Source organism: Salvelinus alpinus, chromosome 4, assembly GCF_045679555.1.
Source record: "Salvelinus alpinus chromosome 4, SLU_Salpinus.1, whole genome shotgun sequence".
NCBI lineage: Eukaryota > Metazoa > Chordata > Actinopteri > Salmoniformes > Salmonidae > Salvelinus > Salvelinus alpinus.
The window spans coordinates 51804807-51831026 of record NC_092089.1 but is presented as its reverse complement, the minus strand read 5'-3'; the positions used below and the strand labels follow the sequence as shown (position 1 = coordinate 51831026).

At 42.6% G+C, this 26220-nt stretch overlaps 1 protein-coding gene and 1 long non-coding RNA gene across 2 annotated transcripts; one reads left to right on the top strand and one right to left on the bottom strand.

Moving 5' to 3' along the window:
• The first annotated feature begins 58 nt into the window (after positions 1-58).
• LOC139573898 (uncharacterized) lies at positions 59-3340 on the top strand. The gene is made up of 4 exons (XR_011674671.1): positions 59-135; positions 2806-2858; positions 3060-3161; positions 3237-3340. It is a non-coding gene; the product is annotated as an uncharacterized lncRNA (long non-coding RNA).
• Positions 3341-3382: 42 nt separating this feature from the next.
• mtf1 (metal-regulatory transcription factor 1) lies at positions 3383-26217 on the bottom strand. The gene is made up of 11 exons (XM_071397856.1): positions 26112-26217; positions 22646-23179; positions 18709-18947; positions 14719-14850; positions 14240-14313; positions 12246-12382; positions 11761-11838; positions 11442-11544; positions 10693-11339; positions 10533-10599; positions 3383-9089 (listed from the first exon to the last, which is right to left on the bottom strand). The coding sequence occupies exons 2-11, from the start codon at positions 23111-23113 to the stop codon at positions 8560-8562; spliced, it is 2475 nt and encodes an 824-aa protein (XP_071253957.1). The 5' UTR covers positions 23114-23179; positions 26112-26217; the 3' UTR covers positions 3383-8559.
• Between the last annotated feature and the right edge of the window lie 3 nt (positions 26218-26220).

The following is a 26220-nucleotide window of genomic DNA, read 5'->3' as shown; positions in this document are numbered from 1 at the left end:
AAGGATACCTTCAGTTATTCAACTTGTACCATGCCTTCAATCAATTACCAATTAGTAAAACTATATCACATGTGTAACCCACAAGAGTACAGAGCAGGTGATTTTCTAGGGAAACAAAAATGGCGTCGGTTCCAGGTAACATACTACACAAATGCCTATATATCTGTTCATTAGTGGTTGTTTAATTGTAATGCCATTTCTATTGTGCACGATATCTAGGGAAGTCTCAAGGTTTTGCTCACCTGAGATTGTGTGGTCTACAGCTTATCATGACATACTCGATCTACCTAGAGTTTTCATCTGTATTTTTCATAGCTGTCTACATACCATCACAGACTGACGCTGGCACTAAGACCACACTCAATGAGCTGTATACCGCCATAAGAAAACAGAAAAATGCTCATCCAGAGGCGGTGTTCCTATTGGCCGGGGACTTTAATGTAGGGAAACTTAAATCAGTTTTACCTAATTTCTATCAGCATGTTAAATGTGCAACCAGAGGGAAAAATCTCTAGACCACCTTTACTCCACACACAGAGACGTGTACAAAGCTCTCTCTCGCCCTCCATTTGGAAATCTGACCATAATTCTATCCTCCTGATTCCTGCTTACAAGCTAAAATTAAAGCAGGAAGCACCAGTGATCAGATGAAGCAGATGCTAAACTACAGGACTGTTTTACTAGCACAGACTTGAATATGTTCTGGGGTTCTTCCGATGGCATTGAGGAGTACACCACATCAGTCCCTGGCTTCAACAATAAGTGCATCGACGACGTCGTCCCCACAGTGACTGTACGTGCATACACCAACCAGAAGCCATGGATTACAGGCAACATCCGCACTGAGCTAAAGGGTAGAGCTGCCGCTTTCAAGGAGCGGGACTCTAACACGGAAGCTTATAAGAAATCCCGCTATGCCCTCCGAACCATCAAACAGGCAAAGCGTCAATACAGGACTAAGATCGAATCGTACTACACCGGCTCCGACATTCGTTGGATGTGGCAAGGCTTGCTAACTATTACAGACTACAAAAGGAAGCACAGCCGAGAGCTGCCCAGTGACACGAGCCTACCAGACAAGCTAAATAACTTCTATGCTCGCTTCGAGGCAAGTAACACAAACATGCATGAGCACATCAGCTGTTTCCGGACGACTGTGGGATCACGCTCTCTGCAGGTGACGTGAGTAAGACCTTTAAACAGGTCAACATTTACCAGGACATGTACTCCGAGGATGCGCTGACCAACTGGCAAGTGTCTTTACTGACATTTTTCAATCTCTCCCTGTCTGAGTATGTAATACCAACATATTTCAAGCAGACCACCATAGTGTTTTTGGGCACAGGGACTAAGGTAACCTGCCTAAATGACTACTGACCCGCAGCACTCACGTCTGTAGCCATGACGTGCTTTGAAAGGCTGGTCATGGCTCACATCATCACCATTATCCCAGAAACCCTAGACCCACTCCAATTTGCGTACCGCTACAACAGATCCACAGATGATGCAATCTCTATTGCACTCAACAATGTCCTTTCACACCTGGACAAAAGGAACACCTATGTGAGAATGCTATTCATTGACTACAGCTCAGCGTTCAACACCATAGTGCCCTCAAAGCTCATCCCTAAGCTAAGGACACTGGAAATAAACACCTCCCTCTGCAACTGGATCCTGGACTTCCTGACGGGCTACACCCAGCTGGTAAGGGTAGGTAACAACCCATCCGCCACGCTGATCCTCAACACTGGGGCCCCTCAGGGGTGCGCACTCAGTCCCCCCTGTTCTCCCTGTTCACTCATGACTGCATGGCCAGGCAGGACTCCAACACCAAGTTTGTCGATGACACAACAGCGGTAGGCCTGATCACGACAACGATGAGACCGCTTATAGGGAGGAGGTCCGAGATCTGACTGTGTGGCGCAAGGACAACAACCTCTCCCTCAATGTGACCAAGACAAAGGAGATGATTGTGGACTACAGGAAAAGGAGGACCGAGCACGCCCCCATTTTCATCGACAGGGCTGTAGTGGAGCAGGTTGAGAGCTTCAAGTTCCTTGGTGTCCACATCACCAACAAACTAACATGGTCCAAGCACACCAAGACAGTCGTGAAAAGGGTATGACAAAACCTATTCCCCCTCAGGAGACTGAAAAGATTTGGCATGGGTCCTCAGATCCTCAAAAGGTTCTACAGCTACACCATCGAGAGCATCCTGACTGGTTGCATCACTGCCTGGTATGGCAACTACTCGGCCTCGAACCACAAGGCACTACAGAGGGTAGTGTGTATGACCCAGTACATCACTGGGGCCAAGCTTCCTGCCATCCAGGACCTCTATATCAGGTGGTGTCAGAGGAAGGCCCTAAAAATTGTCAGACTCCAGTCACCCTAGTCATAGACTGTTCTCTCTGCTACTGCACGGCAAGCAGTACCGGAGTGCCAAGTATAGGTCCAAGAGGCTTCTAAACAGCTTCTACCCCCAAGCCATAAGACTCCTGAACACCTAATCAAATGGCTGCCTAGACTATTTGCACCCCCCCCCCCCTCTTTTACACTGCTGCTACTCATCTATGCATAGTCACTTTTTAATAACTCTACCTACGTGTACATATTCCCTCGACACCGGTACCCCCTGTATATAGCCTCGCTATTATTTTACTGCTGCTCTTTCATTATTTTATTGTTTTAGGTATTTTCTTAACTGCATTGTAGGTTAAGGGCCTTTTAAGTAAGCATTTCACTGTAAGGTCTACACCTGTTGTATTCGGCACATGTGACAAATAAAATGTGTTTTTATTGTAGATATGAAGGCTCCAGCTACCCAAAATGATGGGACAGACTCTTCAAACACACAGGTCAGCAATGGGACTTTAATCTTCAAAAAGTACTTATAATTAGAGGTAGTAAAATGAAGGTATCCAGACAAATGTAGTTAACCTTATTTATGGTCATGTGCTTTACTGAATTAAGAGGTTTTAACTTCTATCGGTCTCTGGTTAGTAGGGTGACTTAACTTTTACCAAAAAGTCAACTCATCCTTGTTTTGGTCAGCACAGCTACTTGAAGACCTCCAAGACCAGTTGGTCTCCCTGAAGGAACAGATGGATCTATGCAACACTGTTCTGAAGGACTTGGTGGACCTGCGGGGTATTTTAAGGGTATGTTTCTCCATGCTTCAAGCTCTGAAAAATGTGTCAACCACCAAACTGAAGTATCTTCTCTGAACTCCACAGGAGAAGAACCTTAGCGATGGATCATTCCCTGCGCCGAAGTGACTGATTTTACTCATGGTGGAAATGTGAATAATTTTGTATGTCAATAAATAAACTATCATGAATCACGTAACTTCTTCGCTTAGGCAAAAATGGGAGACCTGTCATAAGGTTTCATTAGTATTATATTGCTCTCAATTCAAAATAATTACTTTATTATGCAATACTACTTTATACAAAACAAGCATAAGCAAACCAATTTCACATGATACATTCTTTTAAAAATAGAATTCTTTTACAACTTCATTCTTTGGGTGTTGAAGACATTCCTTTGGAAGCATTACGTTTCCCCCTCGTTTTACCCATTGAGTGTTCAAATGAACAGAATTCCAAAATCCTAACTGCTTTCTTCAAAGTGGCACTTTTTCAAAACCTCAACTGCCGCCAGTGTTTTGCACCTATGCACTCACCATTCCAAGCATCTGACCATTGGCTATAAAAAAGGACAAAAATCCCCATTTGAGCCGTTATTCGACTGACAATTTAACCTAAAGGTAAGCGGTTAAGTGTATATAATAAAGGCTGAACTTGCCAGAAGACTCAACCCTTGTTCACAGATCTACTGGGGTCAGAACCATGGTGTCATTTAGCAGACGCTCATATCCAGAGCGACTTACAATAGCAATTATGCCTTGCTCAAGGGCACAGACAGATTTTTCACCTGGCAGGCATGGGGATTCGATTCAGCGACCTTTCGGTTACTGGCCCAACACCATTAACCACTAGGCTACCTGCTGCCCTGGACACCGTGGAGCCGGCGTGAGATATGGGTCAGAAAACGTACCTCTGGGCTATTCTACTGTACTATATTTTACCTTAACACATCCATCCCTGAAAACTGTCATTTTTGTGCTCCTGCTAGCTAGCCGTATTCACCGCAGCCATTTGAGTGTCAGCCAATCAGCTTCTTTGTGACGTGCCCTTGATCACTAGCTGCCACAGATAGACCCTGCCATTTCTCTTCTCAAAATGTGATTTTAAACCTAATCACACTGCCTACCTTAAATTTAGAAAAGCTCATTTTTGTTTTCATGAATTCATTTCTCTCCAAATGTGATTTTAAACCTAGCCTTAACAGCACTGCTAATCTTATGCCTAACCCTTAAATTAAGAAAGCTTGTTTCATGACATTTTACAATATTGCCAATTTTGACTTTGTGGTTGTGGTAACTAGTGGATAACTGTGCCATTCCATAATGGCTGCTGTGGCTACTGCTAGCTAACATGAGGACAGAAAGGCAGTTTTTTGGAGTACAGTGGCATATCCCGTCCCTGCATTGAGGTAACTTTTCCCACCCATATCTCGCGCCGGCTCTAGTGCCTTAATGTAACCATGAAGGCGTTTTGAGCTCAGTGTAAACAAGCATAACAGTAGGGTCAGTATCTTCTAGCAAAGTTAGAACCAGCACTTTCAATTCTAACAATTGGTCTAACAAATTTGGACCCGACTTGTATCACCCTTACAGATTAACGTAAAGTTAATTGAGATGACTTGAGTAAAAATAGCACATACAGTATGAGAACACGATGATTGTTATTCACCCAAAACTTAAAAGATGCAGCATACAACATTTGACCCAAATAATTCTTACAACAGAATCATATCGTAATTTTCCCCCCCAAGCAAATCCAGTTAGCTTTTAAATAGGTAAATGTAAAAAACTAATGATTCAATATTCACTGGAAAGCAATGGGAAAAAAGACAAACATTTCAATGCCCAGGCTTACAGCCCCACCTCAAACATGATACATCACACGTAATAACATGAACCTTCACATAAAATGGATGATTATGGTGATCAAAATAGGATGTCAAGTTGGTTATACTGTTGAATACTGAAAGAATTTTGAGCAAAAATGGTTACGTATATGGAGTTCCGCAAATGAGAAAGTTGAGCCTTCAAAGTTGACATTACCAAACCTGAATATTGATTTAACTGAATTACTTGGACCAAGACATTGATGTAAAAGGTTGGTCATGATTTTTTTTTGCATTTTGTACTTTACGGAATACTGCACTCAAATCATTGCATAGATATTTTCTTAAAAAGTATGCATCGAATTGGGAGGTGAACATGTTGAGGGTGGTCAGGGTTCATATTTGTAATACATCAAGTTATTGACCAGCATTGTGAGGGGGAATACCTATACTGAACAAAAATATGAATGCAACATAAAGTGTTGTTCCCATGTTTCATGAAAATAAATAAAAAAGATCCTAGAAATGTTCTATACGTACAAAATGCTTCTCTCAAATTTGTTAACATCCTTGTTAGTGAGCATTTCTCCTTTGCCAATATAATCCATACACTGGACAGGTGTGGCATATCAAAAAGTTGACTAAACAGCATTACACAGGTGCACCTTATGCTGGGCACATGATGTCAAGTTGAGGGAGCGTGCCATTGGCATGCTGACTGCAGAAATGTCCACCAGAGCTGTTGTTATGGTGTACATCAATGTCGTTTTAGAGAATTTGGCAGTACGTCCAAACCACGTGTTACCACGCCAGCCCAGGACCTCCACATCCAACTTCTTCACCTGCGGGATTGTCGGAGACCAGCCACCCAGACAGCTGATGAAACTGATGATTATTTCTGTCTGTAATAAAGCCCTTTTGTTGGGGGAAAAACGAATTCTGATTGTCCGAGCCTGGCTCCCCAGTGGATGGGCCTATGCCCTCCCAGGCACACCCATGGCTGTACCGCTGTCCAGTCATGTGAAATCCATAGATTAGGGCCTTTCTGATTTCCTTTTCTGAACTGTAACTCAGTAAAATCTTTCAAATTGTCACTAATATTTTTCTTTAGTATAAATAGCAATAATAAAAAATTAATTCACATTTTATATTACATTTTAAGTGCCAACTACATTAACTAATATTGCAGGATATCACCAGGTTTTGGTATTGGTTACATCTCAAAACAGGAAAAGGGCAAAGCCCATGTTAGTTTAAACATTTCCCCTATTCAGGTCTGCCAGACAAAGATTTCCTGCATACTCTGTTATCCGACTTAGGTGACGACACTTAGGTTGGATCTCAGTCCCTCTTTCCATGCTAAATAATAGAACATGATAGCTGCTGTCAATCAATGCCTGTGAAGTACCAATTCAAACTGTTGATGTAATTACAATTTCCGACTACAACATTGATGTAGTGATCTGTAAAATAAAGTATTAAGTCTACAATACAGTACTACAAAAACAAAAAAAAATCAAGAGAAACAATTTCCGTCTACAGTACATTTCTGCAGTAACATCTTCACATAAAAAATTACAATAGAAAAATAATAATCGGGGGATCATTTGATTTGTTGGCACAATATCTGTTAAATCTTCAAACAAAAAATTACGTATTTCTTTTTAATGTACTGTTGTCCACTTGTAGACAGCTGCTAAAAAGGCATTGAACAAGACTAGATTAACAAGAGGAAGTAGTCAGGCAGCGTGTCCAAATCAAGCCATTGGCAAAGATTGACAAGGCAAGGAGCCAGCTCAGTAAGCCACAGCAAGTGAGATATCCTGTAGTAAGGCTAGGTTGCTCTACACATATTAGGGCATAATGCCTTCTCTCCAATTTTGTAATCATTGCATTATGTCCCATGTGAAACAATATCGTCATATATTCCAAGAAAGTTACTTATGCTTGCATTTGAAAATAAATACTATGTTGACTGCACAGAAGCCAATGGCCCTAAAACTAACCATTATAAGGCTCATTTTAAACTCTTCTGCATAAGATGTGTGAGCATCTGCATGGGCGCAGAATGCAAAGACAAAGGGCAGCGCATGGGGTATCGTCTTTAGTCTCCAAGGTTCAAGTCTACATATTCAAAATGATATACAAAACAAATACATTCTAAAACAATCTAAAGGAATAAGTGTTCATATTTAAATGTACCGTATTTACACCATCAACACCCTTCAGAAACAAACCACATCTGACCGCAGTGGTATTCAAATAGTGTCATAGTAATAACGCAGATAACTGGTCATATTAGACAGTGCACAAAGAGGGGAGAGTGCAGCCGAAAAAGGGGGCTACTACAATCGATGGGCATCCGGGCAGTTGACTGCTAAAATGTCTAAATGGACAATCTCTTATTAAATAAAGGAAAATCTCAAGTTGTATAAATTAGATATGCCATGATGCATCCCTGAGTGGGTTGTAATTCATAGAGAAACACGGTTGAGAGCAATTTTTTTCATCCTTGATCCATGATTTCATTGTGAAGAGGTTTTGCAGACCAAAAATACCATCGAGGACCTTTTTTTGACAACCTCGATGTACAATTAATTGCAATAAGGTGCAGTGTTAAAACGGCTTTCTGAAAACTTAGATTGAGCGGGGCTCCATAAAACAAAAATCAGTAACAACAGAAGGGGGACTAAAAAAGAAACCTTAGGCGAAAAGTGGAATAAATTAACAATGATGATCAATAAGCTGAGACTTGATGACAGTCTAAGGTCAGAGATTTGGATTTTTTCTCTCCAATAATTAAAAAAAGTATTATTACTAATGTATTGACTTCTAAATTATATTTAAAAGTCAAGCAAATTGTGTCACAGGCAATTTCTTTTTCAATGGGTAAATATACCTGTAAAGAAAGACAAAAACTAACAAAGCGAGACGAAAGACAAAACAAAAATCTGGACTACACTAGCTAATTTATATAAAACACTGGAAATTACTCTTCACATTATGGCATTAGCAATACATTGCTTTTAAGGGAATGGCAAAACTGCCACAAATTCCTTGTAGGAAATATAGTTGATGAAATTCCAATTCACTTCACATGCAGTGCATTCTGGTCAATCACTTACCAACTAATCGTATTAGTTACAGTTAGGAACTAATGTACAGTACATGGATATAGACAACAATGTTTTGTTTTGCTTCTCTCAGGAATCAGCTTCACGCCAAATTAGAAGCCGACAATAGTTCTTAGGGCCTTTCAAGACAGTGTCTTGTTTGATGGAGAGCCAGCCAATTAAGAACACTTTTCTAGACTGGCATGCATTTTGCTGCTTTTCCAAAACAAGCCCACTCATTAAGTTTCACTTACAATACTTGAAAAGCGGACGTGTAGTGGGTAAATCGGAAAGAGCGGCTGCGTCCTGATTCTACATCCTTCTCCTAAAGTGTGCATTTGCACACTCCCTTTAATTTAACAATGGTAGAAACTCCCTCTGTCCAACGCTTACACCAACTCAATGCTTTTAAATCCATGACTGGGAGTATGCAAGAGAAGGGTGGAGAATAGGGACAAAGCCTTAGTGTCCACTAGGGGTTGATGGTGGTGCTAGCGCCAGCCATAGTGAAGTCGTCACTGCTGGTCACCAGTAGCAGAGCCTCGATGTTGGCCGTGCTCTCGGGGCTCTGCAGGGACAGGAAGTCCGACACGTCCATGGTGGCCAAACCATCCGTGATAGGAGGGGGGTTGGTGGTCGCCGTGGCCACCCCTGTGGAGAACGTATGTACAGAGGTTGAGGGGCTACCCGGTCCTAGTACTGCACCTGTTTGGGGAAGAGGCAGGGACTCGTTCACTTCTGAGGTGAGCGGTGGGAGGCAGCACAAGGGGAAAGAGGGCGCCGGGGGGAGTACGGGGGGAAAGGGCAGTGCCACGGGAGCGGGGGGAGGTGGAGGAGTGGGGGGCACTGCGGGCTGTTGTTGTGGTGCTGCCGAGGCGTTGCTGCTCTTGTTGGAGGTCTTGTCTTTAGCAGAGTCCCTGCAGGCACACTGACACTGGCATGACTCCTCCTGTTTGATGATGATGACGGGAAGGCTGAGGCCGATCTGCTGGACAGAGTTGCCTGTAACACATTCCAAAACAAGGGTTGTATTTCATTAGGCACGAAAGGGAAGAAAATCCAAAACAGAGCGAACTCTCTTTTGCACAACACTTTGAAACACAATGTACCCTAATGAAGACAAACCGGAGCTACAGCATGACTACAGACCAAGCCAGCTGTCCAAAAATTACATCCGATCTTTTGTAACTCAAATTCCATTCAAATGCTACTAGGGAACATCAAATTAATTTGTGCCAAGTAAATACATTCAACATGGATGAGTTTTCTACGTTACTGACTTGAGTTTGTGCTTTTTAAATATCCTGATTAATTTCAACATTGGTAGGCTACCCCACATGAAAAAATACTACAGTTTACTATAGAATACTACAGTACTTACTATAGAATGCTGTAGTATACAGTAGAATAATATCCTACACACTCTGCAACACAGAGTGCCTGGACACAGCCCTTAGTCGTGGTATATTGGCCATATACCACAAACCGCCGAGGTGCCTTATTGCTATTATAAACTAGTAACCAACTTAATTAGAGCAATAAAAATACATGTTTTGTCATACCCATCAGCCAATCAGAATTCAGCTCGGACCACCCAGTTTATAATGTAGAATAATATACTACACACTGTAGTATCCCTTGATCATGTACAGTACTTACTATATCATTTTGTAGTATATGATAAAACACTATAGTAAACACTTAAGTAATGTCCGCAAAAACACTACAGTTTGCAAAAACACGTCTTTAACTATAGCAATACTACTGTATTTAATTTCCATATACTCTGTCCGTTCCCCTTCCCCATATCCAAATTTGTGCCACCCATGAGACCTACAAATATTGTGTTTCCTTCAGATTTTAGAAAAGAGCAGAAGCTCTGAACTATCTGTTCAGACCCCAGTCCTACCTACCTACAGGTTATGGAAAATGTGCTGTTTTAGTATTTGTTCAGTAGGTTTCCTCAAGGAGAAAGCTCTCACTTTATGTAAATACTACAATATACAAGTCCAAAAAAAAAAAAAAAAACACACTACAGTGAATACTACAATAAATTCAGCAAAACATTACAGTAAATACTATAGTATGTATACCATATTATAAACTGGGTGGTTAGAGCCCTGAATGCTGATTGTCTGAAAGCCGTGGTATATCAGACCGTATACCATGGGTATGACACAACATTTATTTTTACTGCTCTAATTATGTTGGTAACCAGTTTATAATAGCAATAAGGCACCTCGTGGGGTTCTGATATATGGCCAATATACCACGACTAAGCGTTGCGTCCTGCTTAAGAACAGCCCTTAGCCGTGGTATATTGGCCATATACCACAACCCCTTGGGGCTTATTGCTTCAGTATACTATATTATTTTTTCATGTGGGTCAGTGCAGCATTATTGCTGTTAATAATCACACTGGTAAAAGTAGGGGACAAATCTCACCTGAATTTCCTCCCACTGGTATGGCTGTGGTAAAGAAGACCTTCTCTACTTTTGGACCTCCGTGTGCCTGGAAACAAACAACATTGACAGCATTGATGTCCACACAAATTCATCACCACTCAACCAAACTATTAATTCAATGTCAAACCGGCACTTTTACCGCTTGCTCTGGGTTCTGCTGGTTGTTGGCTGCGGTGTTAAGGATCCACTGCAGGTTCTGGTCGGACATGATGATGCTGGGCTGCAGCAGGCTCTGGGTGTGGCTGTGGCTTGGGGTGAAAGTGGGGGCAGAGGCTGGGGGCACCAGGGCAGGGTTGGTGTTGCTGGCCAAAGGCACGGTGTGAGTGTGAGCCACGGCCGGCAGCGGCACAGTCTCTGTGGTGGCGACTACAGCGCCCAGAGCCGCGTTGGCCAGGGCTGGGCCTGGCACCACTACTGGCACAGTAGAGGGCACTATTGGAGCAGTCTGGGCGGGCAGTGCCACGTAGGGGGCAGGCACATCTGGCGTCTGCAGGGCAGTGGGTAAGGGTACGAAGGTGGCAGGGTGCTGGGTAGAGCTGACTGTGGTAATATTACTAATGGGGGCAGGAGGTGCTGGAGTCTGGGAAGAGGGGGTTTGGCTTAGAGGGATCTGGGAGGAAGCCTCAAGGACAGTGGTGGTGGTGGTGTGGGAGTGAGGGTGAGGGTGGGAGTGGGAACAGGAGGATGAGGAGGAAGGAACGAGGGAGAACGAGAAGGAGATGGGGGTGGATCCATCGCCCATGGTGGACTGGCCAGTCTCCTGGCCAAAGGCTTCAACAAGGCGCTCTGAAAAATATGAAAAAATATATATACAAAGAGCAAAAGTTAGTATGAAAATGCACTGAATTCAACCCAAGTTACAGTTTATAGAATGTGATGGGTACTTGCCGTGAGGATGTGCATCGTCTTGACTAACACTGTTCTCCGGACTCTGGAACATGAGCTCGAAGATCCTCACGGGGGTAACACTGCTCAAGTCCAAGTTCTGAGACTAACACAGATGTAACCAAGCATTAACACGATAGTACATGTCTGTCTTACAATACATCTTGATTCTTTATTGATCCCTTATACAGAAACAAAATAAATATGGTTGTTTTTGCTGTCATAGTAACCCACCACAAAATAAATTGTTCATACATGGACAAAAGCAGAATGGACCTATATAGTCAAATAAGGGCTGATGAAATAAAACGCACACACTCACATTGTGGATGTTTTCTCTGAGCTCCGAGTCAGTCGAGATGAGGCTCAAGTCACTGAGGCACAGTGAATGATTTGCATCCTGTAATTAGAGATGCATAGTCCCAAATTACATTTTCCACTGCCTAGGAACATTAACAGAACAAGACATGGGAGAAGCCAAGAAGCCTTCCTTTCTAGAGCAAAAGCCATCTGAAGTCATAAAGATGCATAAGGATAGAATGTAATACGTTAGATCATAAAAACAATCAAAACAGACTATACTGATAGCAGGCACAATGTTGTAGGTACAAATAAATGAGTTTACCCTTAAAATGACTTCCATGTTAATAATATAATATTAACAATACTCTATTCAGCAACTTTTATTCAACAGTGAGTGCATACTTTTTAAAAATTGGTGGTCACAAGGGAATCGAACCTACGGCTATGGCGTTGCTAGCGCAACGCTCTTAGCGTAATAGTTACTTTGATTTATGTATGGCTCACCTCGGACAAGGGGTGGGTGAGGGTGACACTGAAGGGCTGGCCCTTAGCCCCATGGCCCCTCACGTGACTCTTCAAACTGTACTGGCTGCTGAATGCTTTCTCACAGCCGTCACTGGGACAGTTGAAAGGCTTCTCCCCTGAGGGAAGGATGGATGGAGGGGGAAGGGGGGGCGAGACAAGGGAGAATGGGAGGAAGGGAGAGGGTCACCTTCACTGTATGCCAAGGGAAATTACTATTTGGTCTGCATGACAAACATTTTCCAATTGAAAAGTTGTGTCAAATCAAACACGATCATTTCTTAATATAAAATATCGGAAAAAGTTCAAATAAAATTGTATTGGTCACATACACGTGTTTATCAGATGTTATTGCGGGTGTAGTGAAATGCTTGTGTTTCTAGTTCCGACAGTGCAGTAATATCTAACAATTTCACAACATATACCCAATATACACAAATCTAAGTAAAGAAAGTAAGAATATATAAATATATGGACAAGCAATGTCAGAGTGGCATAGACTAAGATACAGTAGAATATAATACAGTATATACAGTCGTGGTATTTACAGACCGCACCACCCTCTGGAGAGCCCTGATACAGCCTGACAGGATGCTCTCAATTGCACATCTGTAAAAGTTTGTGAGGGTTTTAGGTGCCAAGCCAAATTTCTTCAGCCTCCTGAGGTTGAAGAGGCGCTGTTGCGCCTTCTTCACCACACTGTCTGTGTGGGTGGACCATTTCAGTTTGTCAGTGATGTGTACGCTGAGGAACTTGAAGCTTTCCACAGCGGTCCCATCAATGTGGATAGGGGGGGTGCTCCCTCTGCTGTTTCCTGAAGCCCACGATCATCTCCTTTGTTTTGTTGACGTTGAGTGAGAGGTTATTTTCCTGGCACCACACTCTCAGAGCCCACCTCCTCCATGTAGGCTGTCTCGTCATTGTTGGTAATCAAGCCTACTACTGTTGTGTCGTCTGCAAACTTGATGATTGAATTGGAGGCGTACTTGGCCACACAGTCATGGTTGAACAGGGAGTACAGGAGCGGGCTGAGCACACACCCTTGTGGGGCCCCAGTGTTGAGGGTCAGCAAAGTGGAGGTGTTGTTTCCTACCTTCACCACCTGGGGGCGGCCCATCAGGAAGTCCAGGACGCAGTTGCACAGGGCAGGGCTCAGACCCAGCGCTTCGAGCTTAATGATGAGCTTGGAGGGTACTATGGTGTTGAATGCTGAGCTATAGTCAATGAACAGCATTCTTACATAGGTATTCCTCTTCTCCAGATGGGATAGGGCAGTGTGATGGCGATTGCATCGTCTGTGGATCTATTGGGGTGATAAGTAAATTGAAGTGGGTCTCTAGGGTGACAGGTAAGGTAGAGGTGATATGATCCTTGACTAGTCTCTCAAAGTACTTCATGTTGACAGAAGTGAGTGCTACGGGGCGATAGTCATTTAGTTCAGTTACCTTTTGCTTTCTTGGGTACAGGAACATTGGTGGCCATCTTGAAGCATGTGGGGACAGCAGACAGGGAGAGATTGAATATGTCCGTACACACACCAGCCAGCTGGTCTGCGCATGCTCTGAGGACGCGGCTAGGGATGCCGTCTGGGCCGGCAGCCTTGCGAGGGTTAACACGCTTAAATGTCTTACGTCAGCCACGGAGAAAGAAAGCCCACAGTCCTTGGTAGCGGGCCACGGCGGTGGCACTGTGTCATCCTCAAAGCGGGCGAAGAAGACATTTAGCTTGTCCGGAAGCAAGACATCGGTGTCCACGACGTGGCTAGTTTTCCGTTTGTAGTCCGTGATTGTCTGTAGACCATGACACAGAAGCGAGGCAACCCTCTCTGTGGCACCATTATAACAATAAAATTGAGATATTAAGCGCTACTCGGTGTCTCTGAGGTGTGGAATATGGATGAATGATTGGTTGACTGTCATTCTGAAATTTGACTGAGAACTTATTTTCCAAACAGAAGTAGCCTAAGTAAAGCGTACCTGTGTGTGTCCGTACATGCGTCTTTAGGTGATGGCTGGCAGCAAACGCCTTGCCACAACCATCATGGTCACACCTAGAGGGAAGATCACACAAATGATCTGTCAATGTAAGCCAAACAGCAATAGAGAAAAACATGTGGAGATTAAGCTGATGAAGAATACATTTAAAAAATGAAGATTAGAAAAACTGGTGCATAGAAATTAGGAAAAATTTGTGCACCACAAAGCAGTGTCATGCCCCTTACTGTTCTTCCAATACAAAACCATATATCTAACTAATCAGTACAGATGAAAGATATAATCCCCTCAATGTGCATTTTTCCCACTCCTTTAGGCTACATTTGTTTACATGCATGGAAAATCTCAAACCAGGAAAAGGGCATCCAAACATTAGCAGATAATGTCCTATATCCAAGGCAGCGGTCTTCCTCCCCTTGTGAAACATAAACCATAGTGGTGCGTGGAGTCGGAGAACTCACCGGAATGGTTTCTCCCCAGTATGAGTGCGAATGTGCTTCCTCAGGTCACTGAGTGTGGTAAAGTACTTTGTGCATCCCTCTGATTCACAGTTGAACGTCTTCCCCGTGTGCAGTCTCTGGTGTGCTTTCAGTCTGCCGAGAGGAGATAATTACAAGTAATCAACCACGGGGAAGATTTAAAGGAGCTATGTGTAACGTTTGGGGGATAAATTAAATCCTTGTTTTTGAAGAATATGGCTTAGAGATAGCGTATTACTCCTTTCTAACCATGTCATAATCCCCCCAAAAGTTGTATGGGTGTGAAGTTGTGTACTATCTTTTGTTTTCAAACTCAGCAAACGAGAGCCAGTCGTGTAGTAGGAAGCAGTGGGCCAGAGTGGATAGTTACAGTATAAGTTTTTGATTTGAAGGGTTAAGCAGTGTTTGAAAAATGATGCACTCCTTTCGGGGAATTTTATTCCTTTACTACAAATATATATAAATACATCATTGACATTTAAATGGTAGGCCTAATTCCAAGTGGAAATGTAGCTCTTTTAACAAGAGCAAAAATATTTAGCGTCTGAAAATGTTCTCACCATCTTGAATTAAATAAACATGAGTACACATTAGAACACAGCAGACTGTTAATGTGCAAACACTTGGGCCTAGAAGATGTGGTGGCACTCCAAGAGAAAGACACCAAATTGGGAAATAACCTAATCTTGCTTTAAACTTTAAGGACACAATCCAGGGTCATGTTGATTAGGGCAAGCAATGGAAAACCAACTCTCGCTATTCTTATTGGACAAGTCTAGATAATCCTTCCCTGTTTGTCTGTTTTCTTCTGTTTGGTGCCTAATGAACAGGACCCTTGGCCTAGTAGACATAGTGCCACCGTTTCCCTTATAGGAGGGGACAGGGCAGCATGGTTCTGAGAGCAAAGTAATGTGATTAGGGGGAAACAACACATTGGCTTGGCCGTGGTGATAAATGGACCTTGACAGGGGAGTCGATGGTGGCACGCTTCCACCACCGCCTGTCTCTGTAGTCTTCGGTTCAATGTCACAACACTGGAGCCACTGGCTGACTAGCTTACTACTGGCCTGGCTGAGGGTCTCCTTTCATAATGCCTTCATTGAGTGCTAAACCAAAGAAGCTAAATGCAGCAGATACTATAAAACCAAGAACAAATTAGAAAACAAATTAGAAAACTAACATTGGGAGATAAAACAAAGTCCTTACCAATTAGGCTAGAACACCCAACGATGCATAAACGCACTGTTCAGTACTTGGGAGAAAAAACAACTAAATACTAACAATATTAGATCACAATGAACTGACAAAACGATTGGACCTACAGACAGACTGTGCTGTAGATAAGAAAAGCAAGCACATCCTCTTTTTTGATACATCCTTTTTTTATGCAATGTCAGACTGAATGAAAAAAACTAGGCCTAGGGCTGGCACAATTACCATATAACTGCATAACTGACGGTAATGGATGAAGACAGTCAAAAATAAATTAACTCATATCTGGGGGGGTTTGTGGAACGAACAGCTGACTGCAGATGGACAAAGTTTTGCTTTTAGAACTGTTATAAACGTGACCTCAATAAATTAGCTGACCAATAACAGGCTGACCACACCGCTCGCGTAGCGTTGCAAAATAAATGTAGGAATCTATGTTATTCAATTATTGCACCCACACTGCTCACGAGCGTCTGCGTTGCCACGGGCTAAGTCCTTTCAATTTCTGACGCAGATCGCGCTGCAAGTCCTGCCTCTCCCATCTCCTCATTGGTTTATAGAAGCAGGTACCCACGTGGGTGATTGAAAGACGAACTGTGTTGCCGGTCGGTGTAGTAATACTATGAAAGTTTAGATGCCAATCACCATATCAGTTCAAAGATGAAAAAACCTGGAAGGAGGAGAGATGACTAGAAACGATTCGGTTGGTCGTTTTATGTGTGGATAAATTGTCGGAGTAGTGGACCTTGTGCATTTCAGGTAAAATAACAACTCAATGTTTATATCCCTGGACAAATTAGCTAGCAACAGCAAGCTAGCTAAAGAGGACAAATTAGATAGCTAGTGCAAGCTAACTAGCTAAATTGCCATACATATTTAATGCTTTTCGAACTGTCTCCAAATTAATGTCATTGGTTCAGAGTTTGTTTTGATATTTTAACCTGCGTGTCGTGATCGCGTTTGGTGTAGGGCACGTGCTGGTTAGAAAGATGCTGCAGTAGCGTTTTCAAATTATTTGTGCCGTTTTGTTTCATAACTACTAATCGCACAAAGAATTACAAATCCTATATCCCACCTCGCATAGCAACACTGCCTGGCAGGGGAGCTGTGTGCACTGAGTGAAGTGCTGATAGATTCATTTTTGGAAGCGCTGCGCACACATGGCCAGCCCGCTCATTAGGCAGGATTAGGCGTCCGCTTATGACGGCAGATTGACGAGGGCGGCATTTTCTGAGCCAAACTAGCCAAGATGCACCTCCAACAACAACACATAAAACCTAACTTAATTCTGCCCAAAAAGAATGACAATTTCTCTCAAACAGTGGCATATTGGCTTTTTAGGTGAGCGCTGATGCCGCCCTTTGATAAGCACTGCCCACTTTTTGGAGGCAGAGCGCCCCAAAAAATAAGCGCCGTCTATGTTTGGTTCAGATTTTGTACGGTCTAGACCAGCCTTGATTTGGCCCAAACAGACGTCGAGAAATTACTTATTTTCAACTTTCAATCAGAACCAAAAATTTGCCTGACTTCAACATCCGGGAAATACATTTTCAACATCTAAAATATGTATTTTCAACATACGGAAAATACCTTTTCAAATTTCATTCAGAACCTAATTTGAACGTAACTTCAACGTCTGGAAAATACGTCATTTTGCTTACTGGGACTGGAGGGTAAAAATGTGTCTAATTTAGTCTAAAGTCTACAAAGTGAGACTTTGTCCTCGTGTTTATTGGCTATTTACATTGTTTTGTTTTGTTCACAAGCTCGGTTGTTTTTCAACGTTAGTTGAGTCTGCTGCCTCAACTGATACTGATCCCAAATCACAGACACACTTGACACTACTCAAGTAGCCCCATTACCACGGTAACCTCCCGGCCTTAAAAGGGCAGCTGAACATTTTGTCTCTGATATTTTGGATAAAGGAATGAAATTGAGCAATATACCACATTACTTCTAATACATTTCTTGTTTAAGAAACAAGCATGGTCATCTGCTGTTTTGTGTTTTTCTTTTCTTCTTATGGTAAAATCTGAGTGGCTGTGGATGGTGGACCAAAAAGTACATTTTAGGCCCTACGTGAAGGCTAGATGTCACTTGACATTTTTTATATTGTATCTATTTTATATGTAATTTATTACCTGTCATCTTTCATCTATTATCGATCCATCTTCAGTATAGGCCTACATATACAGATAACTGCCAAAATAAAAGGGAACACTTGAGTAAATGAGGGATACAATGTATATTGAAAGCAAGTGCTTCCACACAGGTGTGGTTCCTGAGTTAATTAAGCAATTAACATCCCCATCATGCATGAAAATGCCCAGTTGCCCATTATTTTGGCTATCATGACTACAATAAGAGATCTCAGTAACTTTGAAAGAGGGGTCTCAAAAGAGCTTAAAGAGTGTGTGTGTGTGTGTGTGTGTCTGTCTCAGTCACACTTATGGGAGATTCTGGAGCGGAGCCTAAGTCAGCGTTTTCCACCACCGTCAACAAAACACCACATGGTGGAATTTCTTGTGGAAGAATGGTGTTGCATCCCTCCAATAGAGTTCCAAACACTTGTAGAAACTATGCCAAGGTACATTGAAGCTGTTCTGGCTCGTGATGGCCCAACACCCTATTAAGACAATTTATGTTTGGTGTTCACTTTATTTTGGCAGTTACCTGTAGATATACAGTCATCTGATTAGTCAGCATGTCTGGGAATATTTCGACATGCAGCTAGTAAGTTTTGTGCTAGTCGAGCCTCACCTGTACAGGGTGTTGAAGGCCTTCTCGCAGCCCTGCACGTCGCACTCAAAGGGCTTCTCCTTGGTGTGAACGCGCACGTGGATCTTCAGGCTGTAGGAGGTGAGGAAGGCCTTGCCGCAGCCCAACTGGTTGCACACAAACGTGTACTCGCCCCGGTGGGTCTTCTGGTGTGTGCGCAGGTTGCCCGCCGTGCTGTAGGTCCGTGTGCAGCCCTCAAACATGCACTGGTACCTCTTCACCTGAGTGACAGACAAGAAGATAATTACTTTTTCTTAATTCTTTGCGACATCTCTCCTCGCCTATCGAAAGACTTTGGATAATAAGGTCAGAGGGGAGGGACCTTGGACCTTCTACAATGTGGTTGAGAAGGAGGCAAGGCGATAGGATGAGAGCCAGAGTGAAATTTTTTTTGGTATGTTTGCACAGGTAACAATGACACGGCGCATGAGCGTGTAAGTGCACATGACATCAGTGACTCGACCCCCCCCATCCATTTCCATCTGACTGATTCTGCTGTGCACCGTGTTTCAACTCAGCAGTCTCCGCATTCAGCGGCCGTAGCAGTCAGTCACTCTTATGGCACTGTTCTGTTCTCACACAAAAGGCCCCGGGGAGAGAATAAAGCCGGCTCTTTTCCCCTCTGTATTCCCATAGAACACACTAGCCTACATTGTCATAACACAAAGCCTTCCCATCCAAGCTTTATCTCCCACCCCCCTATTTACAGAGCTTGCGTTATACCCCATAACTTAATGCCTTGATCCTCTTGTAGACTGGGGGGGGGGAAATTAACGCTTTGTTAGACAAATTTCAAGAGAAAGTCAGCCAGCCCTGAACGCGTTAAAATGACACTTTGTCCCTTAATAAATAGTGAACAACAGCTCACATCCCCTTATGTAACTCCTGGATAGCCACATTTCACACAGAGAGGCTCTACTAGACACAATAGTGAGGCAGCCTGTCCAATCAAAAAAAAAAAAATTAATAGAGCTAGCGGTCCTTTATTATTTCTCCAAAAGCATGGATTCCAGCCATGACAACTGGTCCACTAGCAGTCTCCGCATGACACTACAAATTACTGGAACCTAACAGAGACGCAGCGGGAGATGGCTTAGACAACTGTTGGCCTATGTTAAAGGAGGAGATAGGAGAAACCCCCCCCGGAGATCTTATTCATCAGGGACCAAACGGAAGAAAACTGACCGAAATACAGAGGGACTACCTGAACTTGTCTGTTACAAAACATTTTGCTAAATTGTGCACTAATGAATACGACCCAGCATAACCCGTCCCTTGGTGATACTAGGCCTAATGACTGACTGGTTGTGCTATTCATTCAAGTTTCAATGTCATCTGCACAAGTACCGTGACATGCCTTTCTTGCAAGCTCTAAACCCAACAATGCAGTAATCAATATCAATGTAGTAAAAATAACAAAATGTAGAGCAAAAACACAAGAAATAAAAATAAGAACATGAGAATGTAAGAAGCTATAAACAGGATCAGTCCAATACCATATTTACAATGTGCAGGGAGTGTACTGAAGTGATAGAGGTAGATATGTATAGGGGTAAGGTGACTAGGCATCAGGACATACGACAAACAAAGTGGTAGCAGCATATATGATGAATGTGTGCGTGCGTGTAGAGTCAGTATAAATGTGTGTGCATGTTATGTGTGTGTGAGCAAATGAAGTGAGTAAGAGGGGTGTGTTGGAGTGTCAGTGTGCGTGAGTAGGGTTCTGTGAATGTGCATAAAGACAGTGCAAAAAATACAAATCATTTCTAACACAAGAGAGGAGGAAGGGAAGTAAGAAGTATGAACCCCACACAGTGAGGAGCCTGGCTGCGGTGCTGCTACAGCGTATCAGCTGTACTGTATTGTTATTCAACCCCCACAACTTCACGACTGACTCTCCCACTTCTGCAGCATCACTTCAAATCAAACAGGTTCACTAGATTGGCATGCCATCGCCTCCCACATGCACAGTGGGGAAAGAGCACTCCAGTAGTAGGCTACACAGAGAGTGTCTAATGCAACTAGATGCTGCTAAGTGTACTGAAAATGTATGTAAGAATGCTGCAAGGCCTACTGAAAATGTAAGAATGCTGCAAAGCCTACTGAAAAGGTATGTAAGAATGCTGCAAGGCCTACTGAAAAGGTATGTAAGAATGCTGTAAGGCCTACTGAAAAGGTATGCAATAATGCTGCAAATCCTACTGAACTGCTATGCTAAGGACTGCTTTGTGTTGCATTGACACATTTAGAACACCTAGGCTAGAGAAACATTGAAATTAACATATGCAATGTTAGGAATCCACATGTGCAATTATGACAAAACGTCAAAAGGAAATAAGGAGAAGCAACATGAACAGATGCCAAATGAATTGAGAGGAACAGTCATTTGGGGTGATTGCATCTTTGGCTCAGAGTCTGTAGATGAGATTTCATAAATCCAATTGTAAGTAAGCAAAATGCATTTTCTCTCCCTCAATGACATCATGCAAGTAGCTAGGCTAGGAGGGGGCAGAGTGGACTGGATGGGCTCCAGCAGAGCACTTCAACACAAAGACAGCACAAGTACCCTAGTGGCACTGGCCAAGTCGCCAACACGGTGACAGAGGGAGACCCTGGTAACAAACAGGAACTTGTTGCATTGAGGGTGCAATATTTGGCCGGGACTCATCATGATTGGTCAGGAGTAGTGTTGAACTGACCACTGGTGTGACCCTGAGGTAGCCTGTTGTTACGGTGCTGCTTTGCATTCTAGGAAGAAATAACCTGGAGGTGCAACCCTCCAACAAGCTCCATTGTACAGTGCTCTTTTGCAGACCAGCGTGCCTTACACAATGATTAAGAGCTAGACGTAAAGTCTGCAGCCACTAGACCTGGCATCATAAAGTACAACACAAATTATGACACTGCACAAACTTCAGATGAGTCATTTACTATGTGTGCTGTTCTGTACACAGGGGAGGAGGGGTTAAACATTTATCATATAAAACAATGCAGTGGTGGAAAAAGTACCAATTGTCATACTCAAGTAAGTCACCCAGTAAAACAGTAAAAAAGTGTTTGGTTTTAAATATACTTCAGTATCAAAAGTAAATGTAATTGCTATATTTACTTAATTAAGTATCATTTTATTAATTTTTTCTTAAAATAAATCACATTCCTTATATTAAGCAAAACAGATGGCATGATTTAATTTATTTTTTATTTTTATGGATAGCCAGAGGCACACTCCAACACTCAGATATAATTTACAAACAAAGCATTTGTGTTTAGTGAGTCCACCAGATCAGATGCAATAGGGATGACCAGGGATGTTCTCTTTAAGTGCGTGAATTAGACCGTTTTCCTGTCCTGCTAAGGATTCAAAATGTAACTTTGTACTTTTGGGTGTCAAGGAAATTGTATAGAATAAAAATTACATTATTTTCTTCAGAAATGTAATGATGTAAAAGTAAAATTGTTCAAAAATATAAATAGTAAAGTAATGTACAGATACCCCCCCGAATACTACTTAAATAGTACTTTGAAGTATTTTTACTTAAGGACTTTACAACTCTGAAACCATGTGGAAGCAGAAAGGTCTTGAGGAGAACCTAGCTCGCTAGGCAAATCAAAGCATTTCATTCATCCAGTGAATTTACTCTCCCTGCTCATGCCTCACGTTGCTCCCTTTCAACCTGGGGTCTCTATTATTTTTACTTAACACAACACACTAGGATAATTGTGGGTTGAGATCAAGTACATTTAAAATCAGGGAGCGCAAAATCCCTGATCTACAAACCACCTTGCATTCCAAATGACTACTCATTATGTGATCAAAATTAGTGATTCTGCGCCTTGCCCAAACTGATCCCCTCAAATATGCTGTATGACCTCCACACAGCGTCACATAATGCATTTCAGTGGTGGTAAGCCAACATACCTCCCTTTGCTTGGTTTCTGGACACTCGGAGTGCAGAGTGAGGGTGGCCCCCTCGATGTTGCGCGGCATGGCCATGGACCCCGGGTTGATGATGAACTGGATCTGGTCGGGCGAGATGGTGTGATGCACGTATCCCTGCGACATGCCGTCCTGGTCGCCCATGAAGGTCATAGAGCCCTCCTCCTCGTCCTCCTCGTCCAGGTCCCCGTCGACTAGGAAAGTGCCCCCGTCGTCGTCCCCCACGCAGTGTCCATGGTCCTCCTCTCCCTCCTCGTCCAGCCGGATGGGGTCCTGCTCGATGAGCACCGTAGTGCGGTCGTAGACGCGGGAGCCCGAGGGTGCCGACATTAGGTCGGCATCGTCTTTGTCGTCGTAGTGCGCCATCTTGTCTTCATCGTTGTCATCGCGCTCGAGGCGGTCCACCTCCAAAAACATGGAGGCCTCCGTGCGAGGGCCACGCTCGCTCATGGTCCCGGCTGGGCTGGCCGCCTCTGGTGGGTGAGTGTGCGCAGAGGACGGCGTGCTCACTTGTTCCTGCACAGAGGAGGATAGACAGGAAAGTGTGAGGGTGGTGGCTTTGATGAGTCGTGCTGTGCCACTTCAAAGTCAATGTGTTCATTTTAAATGCAGGGAAGTGAGCGCTGACCTACCCTTCTCTGAATTTCAAAACAATTCTGTTTACAGAAACAATCTCTCTGCTTGCTACATCTTGACCCATTGAAGTAAAGAATATAACAAATTATGATTCCTTGCAATTAAAGTACCTAGAGCCTACTTTCAGTCAGTGACCTGGGCTAACCCTGTAGCTATTTGGCTAAATGGGGAAGGCCTACGTGACTCCCAAGCAAATACTGTAAACAGAAGATTTAAGGGAAAAACAAAAATGCTTTGACACTTGAGGCTAATATTTCCACCTTCCAAGAGCAGAATACAAATACTTGGAAATATATTTGGTGGAGTATTGCAAAGGTAGGTAAGTGGGACAATGCAGAGCAGTTATTTTTAATCCAAAGACAAGCGTGGAACACTTGCTATTGAAGACAACACCTGGCTATATTGAGAATGCAACTAGAGAAGATAACTGAACAGTTTTCTGGCAGTGCCAGTTAAAAGCCACCAAATCTATAGCCTAAAGTTTGGTTACAAAAGTGGTAGTGTAGGCTACTCGTCATCTTCAAACATGCCATGCATAGCACCATAACCATTATACCTATTCCCTAACGCTGGAGTGAAATTATAAAACTCATCTATTCTCTACGATGCATTGGAGTAAGGTCTAGATGTAGCTATAAATGGATTTAGGCTAATTCATGCAACAAATTCCATGAGTATGACAGTTACATGGGAAGATTTGAGTCCTTTCCTTTAAGCGGCCAGCTCAACTGCAAAGGCTACTCCCATTTTATTGAGAAAAATGTGTCAGAGTGGCTAACAAATAGCAAATAAATCCAATAACACCCGAATGGACCTCTATACCAGGAACTCAATACCAGGCAGTGTAAGGAAGGCACTAAAAATTGTCAGACTCCAGACACCCAAGTCAGACTGTTCTCTCTGCTACCGCATGAGAAGCTGGACCGATGCACAACATATGTAAGCAACAAGATCCTGAACAGCTTCTACTCCCAATCCATAAGACAGCTAAATACTGTAGTTAGTTAAATAGTTAACCAAATAGCTACCAAGAGTATCTGCATTGACCCTTTTTGCACTAACTTTCTAGACGCATCACATACGCTGCTGATACAGTTTATGATCTATCCTGTTGCTTAGTCACTTTATCCCTACCTATTTGTACATATCTACCTTCTATTACCTCACACATGGACTTGGGACTGGTACCCTGTGTATATAGCCAAGTTATCGTTACTTATTGTTTATTTATTCCTTGTGTTATTATTTCTGCTCTGCATTGTTGGGAAGGTTCGTAAGTAAGCATTTTACCATTAGTCTACCTGTTGTTTACGAAGCATGTGACAAATAACATTTGATTTGGTTTCATTTGAATGGTGTAGAATGGTCTGTGTTCCTAGGCACTAACCATCTTGACACCCATGGAGTTCCAGAACTTTCTGATTTCGTTTGACAGCACAGTGATTTATCGTGGAAAATAAGCACGTTTGAGATCAATTGACACCCTTTACCATGAAGCATTGAGATTTATTTTAAACTGCAAAACGCACCACTGCACTTTTATATACCAGGGTTGGCTGGCCTTCTCTAGTCAATCGTAGGCTCAGTCACTTGTATACTTTTATTTACAAAGCCATTTTGGGTTTACTACCATTTTATTCGCAGGACTTAACTGTTCCAAATGTCCGAACTGAATTTGGTAAAAATGGCTTTTATGAACTCTGTGCCATCTGCTTGGAACGCAGTACAAAATACTTTAACTGGTAGAACTTGTCCTGATTGGTGTTTTTAAATCATTGAAGTATTTTGAGGCTGATTCCCTGACCTGTCAATGTTTTAAAATGTGCTGTTTTATGAATTCTATGTTTTTATTTTTTACAAGATTACCTGTCGTTTTCATTTTCTCTGTCTGTAATTGTGTAATGACTTGGTGCTGCCCATCTTGGCCAGGACGCTCTTGAAAAATAGATTCCAAATCTAAATGAGCCCTTCCTGGTTAAATACATATTTCTTTAACCTTAGCTAGGATTACCCCAAAGCTATTTACAAACACTTTCAGGAGACAAGTTAAAGATGTAATGTCACACTCATCTGTGATTTCGCCTTTTGACTAAAGGCTCCATACAGCGCGACCACATAACTAATAGCTAGCTCGTGCATTTGTGAATAGTTGTAATTATTTGGCTAGGTAGCCAACGTTGGGTGGGCAGCTAACTTTAGAGTTGCAAGGACAACCAAGTTCCATCCTGATAACGTAATAACTAGGTAACGTTAGTTAAATAAAAAACAGCCAGCTGTCAATAGTTAACGTTAACTTCGAGCGACATGACAGTTCAATTAACTAGCTAGTTAGCTAACGTTAATATGCAAACGTAAATGTCTCGCTAGTTGAACACTTTTACATAGCATGTTAACTAAAAGGAAAACATGACAGCTAGTTTTTTTTGACAATGCAACGGTATTTCGCAAACGTTAGCTTTAACGATAATGTGTGGGTTGAAAATGTCAAGCTAACTAACGTTAATCAACGTTTCAGACTAACGTTAGCTATAATACTAATGAACACGTCCATGATAAGCAGCTACCAAGCATGCAGCGTAAAACAAGCAGGGTATTTTATGCTTAGATATCTAACGTTACTAGCTAACTAGTTAGGCAACGTTAGTAGTTAACGCTAGCTACAAATCTGTGAACTAACGTAGTGCTAGCTAGCCAGCTAACGTTAGCTTGACTGGCTGTCTGTCGATAAATCTCCCGTCGAAACAGATAAATTGACGAAATAAAAGTTACAGGGCTCCACTAGAAACATATATACAAGACAGAAAACATTTACCCGTGCAGCGCAAATGCCGACTTGGTTTATGTTTCGGGTAGCTTAGCACTTTCTTCCCATCCCCTCCCTAGTGATACCATGATTAAATAGAAACGTCATATTTCAGCCT

Excerpts from the sequence above, each read along its gene's own strand:
- mtf1 (XM_071397856.1), bottom strand. The coding sequence starts at position 23,113 with ATGAGCGAGCGTGGCCCTCGCACGGAGGCCTCCATGTTTTTGGAGGTG. Across the intron at positions 14,314-14,718 it reads ACTGGGGAGAAACCATTCCG|GTGTGACCATGATGGTTGTG; the intron begins GTGAGTTCTCCG and ends TCTTCCCTCTAG. Across the intron at positions 11,545-11,760 it reads TCAGAGAAAACATCCACAAT|TCTCAGAACTTGGACTTGAG; the intron begins GTGAGTGTGTGC and ends CATCTGTGTTAG.